At 36.4% G+C, this 14,899-nt stretch overlaps 1 protein-coding gene across 1 annotated transcript in view; it reads right to left on the bottom strand.

Annotated features, from left to right (window-relative positions):
- Positions 1-14,314, bottom strand: part of SNAI3 (snail family transcriptional repressor 3) — a 38,713-nt gene extending 24,399 nt beyond the window's left edge. The window contains exons 1-2 of the mRNA XM_053692923.1: positions 14,236-14,314; positions 3,660-4,247 (exon numbers count right to left, since the gene is read on the bottom strand). Of these exons, the coding sequence (XP_053548898.1) occupies positions 3,660-4,247; positions 14,236-14,314 (667 nt within the window). The remainder of the gene's footprint in view (positions 1-3,659; positions 4,248-14,235) is intronic.
- Between the last annotated feature and the right edge of the window lie 585 nt (positions 14,315-14,899).

The following is a 14,899-nucleotide window of genomic DNA, read 5'->3' on the forward strand; positions in this document are numbered from 1 at the left end:
CTATATTCGCTTTATTGTGGTGGTCTGGAACCAAGCTCGCAATATCCCAGAGGTTTGCCTGTTTTTATGTTGTGTTTAGTGCAACAATTTTTTAATGCACTACTTTACTCAAGGTTTTTAGTCGTGCAAACCTGACAAGCGTAAAATGAGATTGCGCTTTCATTATTGTGTTTACTTTCAACTTGTAATACACTCTGTTTTCGCCACACACAAAATTACAGAGAAACCCGATATCACTTGCATGCAAAGCCCACTATTGGGAACACCTATTGCCTTAGGGAGGGCGTGCTATTTTGTGCACTTGAGAACGGCAGGCTCATGTCTCAACAGCAACTTCAGGAGTGGGATCCTGAGTTGTTCTCTTCCTGGTTCAGGTATGTCCAACTCATGTATTATCTAACTCATCATAAGCATAAGGCCATGCTGAATAGGGGCCTCACTCCATTTGAACATTTGTGTACTATGAGCATTAATACCAGACACACTATCTTGATTCTGTATAAGCTATTACTGATAACTAATGGCACAACAGCCCCTTCATGTGTAGATGTGTGGAATGCTGACCTGGGAGTGGAACTCCCTCATACAACATGGCTCAAATCTTTTAAAATAGCCTCTGTCTCTGCCTTGATACAGGAAATGCACTATAAATTTGTGAGTAGATGGTATTTAATGCCAGCAAGATTGCAAAGCATCTACCCTTTCCTCAGTAAAAGATGCTGGAGCGGTTTGCCCTGGGCTGCTTAGTTTTCATCTGAGGTATTGACAGCAATGTCTGATATACTGGGCGTCACCATCCTAGAATATTATTTCTCCATGCCCTTCCGAAATGTAAAGATATAGCAAAAAGCACTCCTTTACTCATTATGCTCAACAGTGCTAAGAAACGTATCCCTAAACATTGGAAAACTAACTTAGCTCCCATTAGGTCCGAGTGGTCAGACCAGGTTACTTCAATTTGCGTATAAGCAAACTGGAACTTTTTGAGAGGGTGATGGATCTTTGGCACGGTCACAATCTGTAACTGTGCTGGGTAGTCCTGGCTTGTTTGATTACCTTATTTTACTTTTTGGATCTCTCACCCCCTTCTTTATATTTATCAGCCGATAGATTGAAAAACAAAAATCCCTCATATGAAAAAAATTTAATCGTCCTGTTTCATTCCTAAACCATTGATACTAAGAAATATTGCTGGGTAAAATAATATTTTTACACTGATAACATTACATAATCCTCAGATCTGCATGAATTTATAGAAATAGATTATACATCATGGGAAGGATTTGTGCAATGGCAAAAAATGACCATTGAAACATAATTAAAATATCTTTCACATAACACTTCATAGATATTTCATATGGCATTTGACTTATTACCTAATGACTAATCAGATTGTGATATCTTTAAAGGGACAGTATACTGTAAAATAGTTTTTCCCTTAATGTGTTTACAATTGCTTTTTATACCAACTGCAGAGTAAAAAATGTATGAAAATTAGCTTTTTAAGGTATATTTCTGTATATTAAAGCTCTGATTTTGTGTTTTGAAGCCACAGCCTAATAAAATAGGTTGAGCTTGTAGGTATAATCAGATCTCATTACTGTATCACATTGTGCACATATACCTGCTTCTTTATCTTATATCTGTCCTTAAAACAATCACCAATTCTTTGAGAGAACAATGGAAAATCAACATTTTATTACCTTATCTCTGCTTTATCACACTGGGAGTGTAATTTCTTCTGCTGGCTGTGTTTACAAAGCTTATCTATAGCTGGTACGCGCGGCCACAAACTTTCAGAATAGGTGGGGATACCACATGCTAAATTAACAATTTCAAATGCCAATATAAGGGTAAAGGAGCTACCTGTAAACAATTTAATACACTCCAGCAGGTAAAGTAGATCATTGGCAACAAATTAAAGGGGAGAAAATTTTTGAGTAAACTGTCCCTTTAACTTCTTAAGGACCGGGAATTTCAGAGGAAAACTTGTCCAAAAGACCAGAGAATGTTTAGCATTTTTGCTATCACTTCATTTAAACAGAAATAGAGTCTTGTTTTTTTTTTTTTGGTTTACCTGTCAAAGCTATATACTGTATTTTATTTTAGACGACAACCCGAGGTATTAATCTAGGTCCATTTTGGTATATTTCATGCCACCATTTCTCTGCCAAATGCGATCATCTTTAAAAAAATTGTTAACTTTTTAACAAACTTTGGGGTTCTCACTGAAATTATTTACATACCGCTTGTGCAGTCATAACGTAAATGGTTCTAAAAGCTTCTCTGGGATACCCTTTGTTCAGAAATTGCAGACATGCATGGTTTTGCCATTGCTTTTTGGTAATTAGAAGGCCACTAATTGCAATTAGTGTAGAGCTTACCCTCCCAGCTGACACATCCCATCCCCTGATCCCTACCTGATCTCTCCCAAACAGCTATCTTCCCTCCCTCACCTGCCCCCCACCATCTTAGGTACTAATACAGTCTGCCACTATAAAGTTTTAGGGAAATAAAGAAAAATAAAAAAATTTAAAAAAAATTCTGCAGTGCAGGATCCCACCTTACTCTTCCACCTTCCTGATCCCTCCCAAACAGCTCTCTAATCCTCCTCCATCTAACAACTGTTTGCCATCTTGGGTACTGTGTAGTGTAGAGGCCCAACCCCCCTCCAGTTAATCATTATGTAGTGGTCCCATTTTCTGTAATGTAGTGGATCCCTCCCCTCTCCTTCTGTGTAAAAATGTTTCTGTAGCATAGCTACAGAGCTGATAGCTGGTACCGGAGCATGAGGGAAAAGATTTGGCGTAGCTACTACGTCAACAGGGTACACTGTGCAAAGTACCCTGTGATGTAGTAGCTATGTCAAGGTGGCTAAAGCGACACTGAACACAAATTTTTTTCTTTTGTGATTCAGATAGAGCATGACATTTTAAGCAACTTTCTAATTTACTCCTATTATTAAATGTTCTTCATTCTCTTGGTATCTTTATTTGAAATGCAAGAATGTAAGTTTAGATGCCCGCCCATTTTTGGTGAACAACCTGGGTTGTCCTTGATAATTGGTGGATACATTCATCCACCAATAATAAAAGTTCTATCCAGAGTTCTGAACCTAAAAAAAAAGCTTAGACGTCTTCTTTTTCAAATAAAGATAGCAAGAGAACGAAGAAAACATAATAGGAGTAAATTAGAAAGTTGCTTAAAATTGCATGCTCTATCTGAATCACAAAAGAAAAATTTGGGTTCAGTATCCCTTTAAGGGGTTTTGTGATTCAGGCAGGGAAAACAATTTTGAAAAAAGTTTCCAATTTTCTTACATTATTAAATTTGCTTTGTTCCAAAGGTATTCTTTGTAAAAGAGATACCTAGGTAGGTATCAGGAACACTACATAACAGGAAATAGTGCTGCCATCCAGTATTCTTGCAAATGGATAGCATTCTTGCAAAACTGCTGCCATATAGAGCTCCAAACACATGCACACTCCTGAGCTTACACCCCTGCTTTTCAACAAGAGATACCAAGAGAATGAAGAAAATTAGAAAATAGAAGCAAATTAGAAAGTTGTTTAAAATTGCATGCTCTATCTGAATCATGAAATACATTTTTGAGTTTTCATGTCCCTTTAACACTGCAAACTCTTGTGTGTCTCTCTTACCTGTATGTGTCCTGATGTGTCCCTGCAGCAGCCAGGGCCTGGAGAAAGCTTTGCCACAGATCCTGCAAGCACACGGAAGTGTGTGAGTGCGAATGTGCATCTTCAGAGCACCCAGGCTAGCATATGCCTTGGCACAGTATTGGCAGCTGAACAACCTATGTGCTGACCCATGGTAGTCTTGTGGTTTGTGAAAGGGGGCTACTATACAGGATTGTCGACACTCTGAACATTCTAGTGACTCTGAATGTTGGGCTGTCTCTCGCTTTTTGAACATGTGTTGGAAGAAGTTGAAATCTGACAGGTCACTGCCCACATCCAATGCACCTTTTTCAAGAGGCATATTTATGTTAATCACACTGTCTTTAAGAGGTAGAGCTGTTGATACAATAGACAGTTCATTGCTGGACTCGCTCTTTTGCCATGATGGAGCAACTGATTCAAGCTTTGGTTTCTGTCTTACATCCGATAAGCTTTGTGACAACCCATCTGTGTCCCATAGACCCACAGCATCAAGCTTTGGAATAGATGAACCTTCATTTTGAAACAGGGATATCAGGCCTGCACAGGAACCACAAGATGCAAGGATATCTGCAGAAACCAGAGAAAAACAGTAAAACCTCCTCATCTTGTCATTCTTCACATTTGCCAAAAAACGTTTCATCACCAGTGGTTGAAATCATAAATTACATTGCTAATTCTATAATTCATTTTGAAGAAAATCCTTCAGATTTTGCCATAGCTGTATCAAAATAACTTTATTAAATAAAAAAATAGTTATAGACTTTTCCTTTTCTATATATACTGTGGCTTTCCTCTGCTCCCTGCCACTGGTCCCCAGCAGGTAATGTGGCCCTACAGTGGCTCACCAGCTCTGAAATGCTAGACAGGCAGCAGGCCTCTCAGCATTGCAGGGTCTGAAGGGCTAGGATTTCTGCCTCTATAGCTATATTAAAAGCAAAACCAACAAATTAGTTACAGCATTTGGTCAAATGGTGATAGGACTAAAACCAAGTCAAGATCTTTTACCCTCTGCGTCCCTAAACTACAGCCAAACATACTACCTTTCAACAAAAGATACAAGATTTTCTGTGTTGTGTTTATACTTTTATTTAGGTTTTGTATTTTGTTTTTTTAACCAAGCTTGCCTAGGGTTAAAACAGTCGGAGTCACTGAAAACCTCTGTGAGTGCTGGTTGTGAGTTTTGCCAGTGGTATGGGATATGTGTAGTCAATTTTTGTGTTTTCATATACTGTGTTTATATATATACTGCTGGGTGAAGTTGATTCCAGGCAGAATAAAATGTTGTTGTATTCTGCCTGGAATCAATTTCACCCAGCAGTGATTCAAACCTTCTCCCAGCTGATGAGTAGCAACAACTACGAAACAGTCTGTCCTGGGATGGTTATGAATCACTGCACTAACCCTAGCTAAGTTTATAAGCTGTGTGAACAGCGATACTTTGGCGTAAAGGGAATCTGCTGAAAAGCAGACTGAAGTAAAAAGGTGTGTCATTGTGTACTTAATTTGCATATCTTACCCAGAATCCTTTGCTGCATTGGAAACAATGTAATTCAGAGGTTTTCTGTGGGAAAACAAGCCTTCGGGCCTGTCTAGATTTGTTAATGAACTACACAATGAGTTATATATATATATATATATATATATATATATATATATATATATATATATATATATACACACATACTGTATATATACATTTTAATATGTTTATCTCTTTTTTTTTATCTCTTTTTCTTTTTTGCACTCATATGTGGGCTAGATTACAAGTGAAGCATTAAATTATTGTGCCCGTTTGCAGGAGCACAATAATTAATCATCCTTTATAAGTGGCGGGTTATTGCTACCGCAAGCTCACTGTAGCAATTACCGCTCTGAAAATGAACCATTAGATCTCTGTTTAATTTTCTATAAGTGCTGAATGCCCTAGAGGGCATTGTAGTTTTTAATAAAAATAAAAAAATCTAGCATTTTTTTAAAATTAAAAACAACTGCACTATGCAGCTTTTGGGGTCTAAAGTTGGTGGGAGAGGGGTATTAGAAAAAAAAGGCACTGAAATGTGTCTTTACATTGCGGTCTATGGGAACTGTGTGTTCCCATGGACCGCAATGTAAATATATACTGTATGTATATAATTATATACATATATGTTTATGTGTTAATATGTGTATATTCACATATTAACCCCTTAATGACCGGACCATTTTTCAGTTTTCTTACCCTTAATGACAATGGCTATTTTTAAATTTCTGCAGTGTTTGTGTTTAGCTGTAATTTTCCTCTTACTCATTTACTGTACCCACACATATTATATACGGTTTTTCTCGCCATTAAATGGACTTTCTAAAGATACCATTTTTTTCATCATATCTTATAATTTAATATAAAAAATATATAAAATATGAGGAAAAAATGGAAAAAAACACACTTTTTCTAAATTTGACCTCCAAAATCTGTTACACATCTACAACCACCAAAAAACACCCATGCTAAATAGTTTCTAAATTTTGTCCTGAGTTTAGAAATACCCAATGGTTACATGTTGTTTGCTTTTTTTGCAAGTTATAGGGCAATAAGTACAAGTAGAACTTTGCTATTTCCAAACCACTTTTTTTCAAAATTAGCGCTAGTTACATTGGAACACTGATATCTGCCCGGAATCCCTGAATATCCCTTGACATGTATATATTTTTTTTTAGAAGACAACCCAAAGTATTGATTTATGCCCATTTTGGTATATTTCATGCCACCATTTCACTGCCAAATGCGAGCAAATAAAAAAAATTGTTCACTTTTTCACAAATTTTGTCACAAACTTTAGGTTTCTCACTGAAATTATTTACAAACAGTTTGTGCAATTATGGCACAAATGGTTGTAAATGCTTCTCTGGGATCCCCTTTGTTCAGAAATAGCAGACATATATGGCTTTGGCGTTGCTTTTTGGTAATTAGAAGGCCGCTAAATGCAGCTGCGCACCACACGTGTATTATGCCCAGCAGTGAAGGGGTTAATTAGGGATCTTGTAGGGACCTTGAAGGGTTAATTTTAGCTTTAGTGTAGTGTAGTAGACAACCCAAAGTATTGATCTAGGCCCATTTTGGTATATTTCATGCCACCATTTCACCGCCAAATGCGAGCAAATAAAAAAAAAAGTGAAATTTTTCACAATTTTAGGTTTCTCACTTAAATTATTTACAAACAGCTTGTGCAATTATGGCACAAATGGTTGTAAATGCTTCTCTGGGATCTCCTTTGTTCAGAAATAGCAGACATATATGGCTTTGGCGTTGCTTTTTGGCAATTAGGAGGCCGCTAAATGCTGCTGCGCACCACACTTGTATTAAGCCCAGCAGTGAAGGGGTTAATTAGGTAGCTTGTAGAGAGCTTGCAGGGTTAATTTTAGCTTTAGTGTAGAGATTAGCCTCCCACCTGACACATCCCACCCCCTGATCCCTCCCAGACAGCTCTCTTCCCTCCCCCACCCCACAATTGTCCCCGCCATCTTAAGTACTGGCAGAAAGTCTGCCAGTACTAAAATAAAAGGTGTTTTTTTTTTGTTTTTGTTTTTTTTAATTATTCAGCTGTGATGGACCCCTGCCTTAACCCCCAACCTCCCTGATCCCCCCCAAATACCTCTCTAACCCTCCCCACCTACCTATTTGCCACCATCTTGGGTACTGGCAGATGTCTGCCAGTACCCAGTTTTCCCCAAAAAATAAAGTGTGTTTTTTTTTTATTTTTAAATGTTTTTTTTCATTTTTTCTGTAGTGTAGCTGCCCCCCCCCAGTACCCCCACCCTCCTAACCCTACCAGATCCTATTATTATTAATTTTTTTACAGTTTGCTGCCCCCCCTCCCTCTTAACAAAATTCATTGGTGGCAGTGTTTGCTGCGCGCGCACACACACACACACGCGCGCGCGCACGCAGGCCCCCCCTCCGCTCTCTCCCGGCATCCGGCGTGCACAATGCACTTGTAGGAACCGGATGCCGGGTAGCGATGGGCCGCCCACCCTCCTCCCTTGTAAGCTCCCACCCACCAACGAACGGCCCCATCGCTACCGGTGCAGAGAGGGCCACAGAGTGGCTCTCTCTGCATCGGATGCTTTTTAAAGGGTATTGCAGGATGCCTCAATATCGAGGCATCACTGCAATACCCTGAGAGCTGCTGGAAGCGATTGCGATCGCTTCCAGCACTCTCTTAGACAACTGACGTACCAGGTACGTCCATTGTCACTAACTGCTAGTTTTTGCAGGACGTACCTGGTACGTCAGTTGTCATTAAGGGGTTAAAGGGATACTGAACCCACATTTTTTTTTTTCATGATTTCGATAGAGCATGTCATTTTAAGCAACTTTCTAATTCACTCCTATAATCAATTTTTCTTCATTCTCTTGGTATGTTTATTTGAAAAAGCAGGAATGTAACCCTACGAGTCGGCCCATCTTTGCTTCAGCAACTGGGTAGTGCTTGCTGATTGGTGGATAAATGCAGCCACCACTCAGCAAGCGCTATCCAGGGTGCTAAACCAAAAATAGGCAGGCTTGTAAGCTTACATTCCTGCTTTTTCAAATAAAGATACCATTAGAACGAATAACATTTGTTAATAGGAGTAAATTAGAAAGTTGCTTAAAAATGCATGCTCTATGTGAATCATGAAAGAAAATATTTGGGTTCATTATCCCTTTAACACATAAATATATATGTATATCAGCATATACATATATATTTAAAAATGCTGCTCATCTCTGCGCTACTTACCCCCTTCGCTGCCTATGGAAGCGAAATAGTTCATAGCAATACGAACGCGAGCTTGCGTTCGCATTGCGATTGACTTGTAATACCAGCGCACATAATCGTACGCTGGTATTACAACGTGGAGCACTAATATCGCTTGCTCGCAAGCGATATTTAGCGAACCACTTGTAATCTGGCCCTATGTGTTTATAATTATCTCCCATACATCTTTAATAAGTTACAGACATTTGCAGTAAAACATTTTTTTACCTATCAAATCCTAAACTATATACCAGTTTAAAAATAAGAGCACTGTTGTTACTTGGCTAAGCACATTCAGCATTAATTTAGCAATGTAATATAATGAAGAAGAAAGTGTTTCATTGCTGAGCATCAGAAGTTTAAAGGGACAGTCTAGTCAAAATTAAACTTTCATGATTCAGATAGGGCATGTAATTTTAAACAACTTTCCAATTTACTTCTATTATCTAATTTGCTCAATTGTTTAGATATCCTTTGTTGAAGAAATAGCAATGTACATGTGTGAGCCAATCACACAAGGCCTTTATGTGCAGCAACCAATCAGCAGCTACTGAGCATATCTAGATATGCTTTTCAGCAAGTGATATCAAGAGAATGAAGCAAATGAGATAATAGAAGTAAATTAGAAAGTTGTTTAAAATGACATGCTCTTTCTAAATCATGAAAGAAAAAAATTGGGTTTCATGTCCCTTTAAGAACTTTACCAAGGAAGGGTTCTTGATGACAAGAAAAACACTGAGTCCTCAGTAACCACATTAAAGGGACATGAAACCCAATTTTTTTCTTTCATGATTCGGATAGAAAATACAATTTTAAACAACTTTCCAATTTACTTCTATTATTTAATTTGCTTACTTCTCTTGTTATCCTTTGCTGAAAGGTTTATTCAGGCAAGCTCAGGAGCAGCAGAGAACCTAGGTTCTAGCTGTTGATTGGTGACTGCATATATATATATATATATATATATATATATATATATATATATATATATACTGATTGTCATTGGCTCACCTATGTGTTCAGTTAGAAACCAGTAGTGCATTGCTGCTCCTTCAACAAATGATACCAAGAGAATGAAACATATTAGATGATAGAAGTAAATTAGAAAGTTGTTTAAAATTGTATTCTCTATCTGAATCAAGAAAAATGTTGGGTTTCGTGTCCCTTTAAGGCCCTTATCTTTTCTCTGTGTCACAATGATAAAAAAAAAAATCTAAAAATATGCTGTTTATAGGCTATACATGGGTGTATTGCATTAGAAAAATATAATGAAACATTTGAAGCACTCACATATGTAGACCTGATAACTTAAAGGGACAGTCAACAACAGAATTTTTGTTGTTTAAAAAGAAATATAATCCCTTTATAACCCATTCCCCAGTTTTGCATAACCTAACCAACACTGTTATATAAATATGCTTTTTACCTCTGTAATTACCTTGTATCTAAGCCTCTGCAAACTGCCCCCCTATTTCAGTTCTTTTACTTGCATTTTAGCCAATCAGTGCATCAAGGTCTAAGAAATTAGCATATGAACCTCCTAGGGTTAGCTTTTAACTAAGAATACCAAGAGAACAAAGCAAAATTGGTGATAAAAGTAAATTAGAAAGTTTTTTAAAATTACATTCCCTATTTAAATCATGAACTTTTTTTGGACTTGACTGTCCCTTTAAAAAAAAAATATTTGGGGAACTTCCGGGCGGCGGCCATCTATGGACGCAAAACTGCTAGCTGCTCACACCTTCCTGCTGAGATTACAGAATATAGCAAGATATAGCTATTATTTGGGCTTCAAATTGTCAGAATCAAGACTATAAAAAGTTTGTCTTTCATTTGATGCCTCCTTCCTTAGGATCGTGCAGCACTTTCGGTTACCGGAGCTATTTCGAGGCTGAGGCCTTTTCAGAACCCCCCCAGTGACTCCCATACGGGTAACCACTGTCGCGCAGCCCCCATTGTGGGCTGTTCACCATATAAGTTTTTTACCTAACGCTTCTAACATGGAACCATATACCAAGGAGGGCTTTCTTACGGAGCTGCGATACCTACTAGCTGACCACCTCGTGGCATTTGAGGAATCACTGTCAGCAGCACTGGGTACTAATGGCGGCTGCTCCGCTCAGAAACCTACCCTGCCTAAGCTGGACTCTCCGGAGCATATTAGAGAGACTGATAAGGAGCCCCAGTGTTCGCTTCCCATACCTTACGACTCTCAGATCAAGCCGGAATCAACTGATGTGGGCTTTGCAGCGTGGAAGGAGAAAATTGCAGCTGGGTCAGCATTTCTGAGTATACACGTAGGCACTGGAGATACAGGCAGACAGGTCTCAGTGCTGCTCCGGGAGCTCTGTGGCCTTACACCTACAGGGACCACGGGTGTAAACTTTGCTCTAGTCACAGAAGCTTTCCCATTGCAAGTATTACATCCCATGTCCACTATCCCGCCACCCACGCCGATGCTCCTACCAAGTATCCTACCTGCTCATATTAAGGTGATCTTGCCCATGGGATCTCTGACTCCAGCTACCAAGGTGGCCATCGTGCCCAGGCTTACTTGCACTTACTCTGATCACCTCGATATCACGGCCACCACAAGTCATTTTCGATTGTTGTCCCAACTCGGGTCTGAGATTGCAGGGAACCACTTGGCCTGGTGGTCTGGTGTGGGCTGAAGGACTGCTGGATCATACAGCTACCTCAGAGAACTGTCACACTGACGTACTTTAAGTGATATAATGTGGACATGTCTCTCTTGTAATAAGTAGCTTGGCACACACGTTAAGCAATAGGTCCCAGACACAGAACTTCATGATGGCTATTGTCGGGATAGCCTGGTCTGGTAAAATATGTCTATGTCTTAATTCATACACAGTACAGCTCCTATTTAAAAGCGCTATCATTTTCTACCTTCTATGTAGATACCTAAAATGGAGTACATTAGAGTTGATGATCTTTAGATATCCATTGGTACATAACTGCATATTTACACGTTTATGACTATTTACTTTTAGTATTAGTACTAAATATAATGTTCTAGCCCATATGTAACCGCCATAGTTTGGTATCCCAATGTTTCCACATAACATAAGCCTTATAGAGCCATATTGTGTACGTAACTTGTTAAAAGCAAGCTAATTCCACTTCCTCCTCATCCCATGTTGTTTTAGCTCCATCAGCATCAGATTAAATAATAATGCCCTATGTATGTTAGATACCAACAGAATTGTTAACACTTCCATTGTATGGCGGCCAATTTTGCATTTTTACATTAATATAGTTGCCCACCTATTTCCTAACCCAAGAAGCTTGTAAAGAGTCCAAAGAGATGCCTTATAGACCTAATACTTGATGTGTTTCCCCTCTTGCTCCATTGTACATAATATACGTTGATGTTATTGGTTTAGGCGAGGCCATTGCTTCCCATATGGGGATTTATTTTTCTGCAGTTAAGACACTCGCTTATATGGGTTAACTATTTGTTTAAAATAAAAAATGAGGTTTATCATTGGAGGCCCAAAAGTGGTCTCCAGTGTTGGTAACACCCTCCTATAGCTGGCTTGTTTATTTGTGAGGTCCAAAAGTGGCCTCATATATTATTTGGGAGGTACATAGAACATTAGGCAACCATGTGACTATATAATACCTTGAAAAATGTGAGGTTTAGTAAACAATATATGTGACTACTGTACTATAAGATGCATTGTATAATCTTTATCAATGTCACTGTTGACTATTATAATTGTAACCTTTCTTCTTTTTACCTCAATAAAAATGTATTCAAAAAAAATAAAAAATAAAAATATTTCATAATATGTACTGTTTTGTATATCTGAATGTCACAAAATGAATTCTTCTATAATATATGCAAATGATTTCCTCTTCTTTTCATTTATAATTTTGTTGACATATTTAACATATTTTATAGCTTAATTATAAATATTCTTGAATAGAATAAGATGATCATAAGAAGAACATATGAAACTTTTACTAAGATATAAACCTTTTGTGTTAATAATATTTTTGTTTTAAAGTAAGTTAATAGTTTGGCTTAACAATTTAAAATAATAATCATAAATGTTAAAGTCTTTTTTATACTTTTGATAAGCAGTTTAGTTCTGATGAAGAGGACGCTTTGATCCCCAAAACAATAATACATTTAGTTGCATTGGCACCCAGGTGGTTCACAAGAGGGCATATATATATATAGTTTTATATATATATAGTTTTATATATATATAGTTTTATATATATATAGTTTTATATATATATAGTTTTATATATATATAGTTTTATATATATATAGTTTTATATATATATAGTTTTATATATATATAGTTTTATATATATATAGTTTTATATATATATAGTTTTATATATATATAGTTTTATATATATATAGTTTTATATATATATAGTTTTATATATATATATATATATATATATATATATATATATATATATATATATATATATATATATATATATATATATATATATATATATATGTGTGTGATTTTTGAAAATAGTTCTTCCGTATACAGAAAAGTGAATACAGTTTCAGAAATATAGTTTGTTTTAAGTTTAACTATTTCAATAACATTTAATAAATTGAATGTAACAATGACATTGTGTGTTAGATATTTTAACTGTATAGCTGTTGTTTATAAATACATCATACAAGACTAGATTTGTGAACAAACCTCAGTTAGTGTGGTACATGGTCTCATGAGTGTGTCTTGAAAACCTGCTTATATACTGGTTACATTTAATTAAACAAGGTGATATTAAATTCTATATAGGACATTTGGTATTCAATATTCCTTTCTTGATGTAACACTCATATATATTTGGAATTTTTTGCTCAATCTAATTCTGATGAATATATCTGTTGCATAACTTTTTCATAAATAAAATGTAGTAAATAGTTTCTTATATTACTTTTTTTTTTTTACATAGAAGTAGAATGTATAATTTTAATTATTTTTCCAATATTCAATTTAATTATTTATTTTTATAAAAACAATCCTCTTTGTAGTAGCAAAACAAAAACAAAAAAAATTAAAAAATAAATAGCCTTTAATATATTTATTCAAATTTTAAAAAATATACAAATTTTATACACTTTGCACTTTTCCTTATTTGAACATTTTTAGAAATGTAATTAGCATAGCTAATTAAGTTACATAGAATAAGCTAAATAAAAGCAGTGTTTTTACTCATTAGGGAAACACCCAGTCACATGAAGTAACAAGGAAAGAGGAATAAAAGATAGTAGATTGGGACTTTCAAATCAAAATTTGTGTAGTTTACGTATATGTATAGTCAATTTACATTTTATTTATAGCAAGTTGTAACACACATCCTGTACATTAAAGACCATGCACACATGGTGTTGATTTGAGTTGTATTATATCAACACCAATTGTACAGCGTCAACAGGCTGTCTCCTAAAATTAGTGACAGTAATTTATTAGATATAAATTTCACACATATGAGTACATCCTTGATAAAAGCAGTCAAGTGTCAACCTATACTATATAGCAAACAAGCACTGTCTGAGCCTGTCCTGATAATTTAGTCAGAGAGTCTCATTACATTCAATTGAAACCTGCTCTGAGGCCAATCTACATTATTAAATTAGCAACCAATCAATTTTTAAATCATATCATTCTTCAGTAGACAGACACTAAACACTTACTACCTGTTCTAATTGATCATTATTAGAACATTGATATGGGGACTTATTTATACAGTAAATAACACAAAATATCACTCACCTGTCTGTGCTTCTAGCAGTTGTCCATAGTTTGGGATCCTGTGGCTGCAGGGCTTTTTCACTAGGAATGACCTGGGCATCATAAGTTGCTTTCCCACTCTTAGTGCCCCAAGCTGGGACAGTGACACTCTGGGTAAAAACTGCCTGAGCTCATTTGCATGTGGGATATTCAAGAGCCAACCAGAGAGGCAGACAAGTGCAATGGGCGTTGCCAGAGGTGGTCTCCCAGCTAATGTTCCCAGCTGCAGCAGGTGCATGCCGAAGCCTGGCACACAGAGGGACTGCGTTCCTCATCAGCCTTTATAACAAATGGCAAAAAGCTTGCTTAAGCAAAAGGGACTTTATTCAAAGGTTGTGCTTGTAATAAGACCAGTTTTCACAAAAAATCTAATTTATTTTTGACATTATCTTGTTTTGTTTTTTTATGAAAATAAAAATTTACATTTTCTTAGTGTTAACTAAATGACTTTGTCCATTTTTTATTGTATTTTATTTATTTAATTATTATTTTTACAAGCAGATGATAAAGAAAATATGGATATTGCAAACAGAAACACTTTTCGTCATATTAAACAATTGATAACAAGGCAGGAGTTATTCATTTTTTAAAGGAACATTCATGGGACAGTTCACCCACAAATTTTCCTCCCATTTAAATTGTTCCC

This window comes from Bombina bombina, chromosome 1, assembly GCF_027579735.1.
Source record: "Bombina bombina isolate aBomBom1 chromosome 1, aBomBom1.pri, whole genome shotgun sequence".
NCBI lineage: Eukaryota > Metazoa > Chordata > Amphibia > Anura > Bombinatoridae > Bombina > Bombina bombina.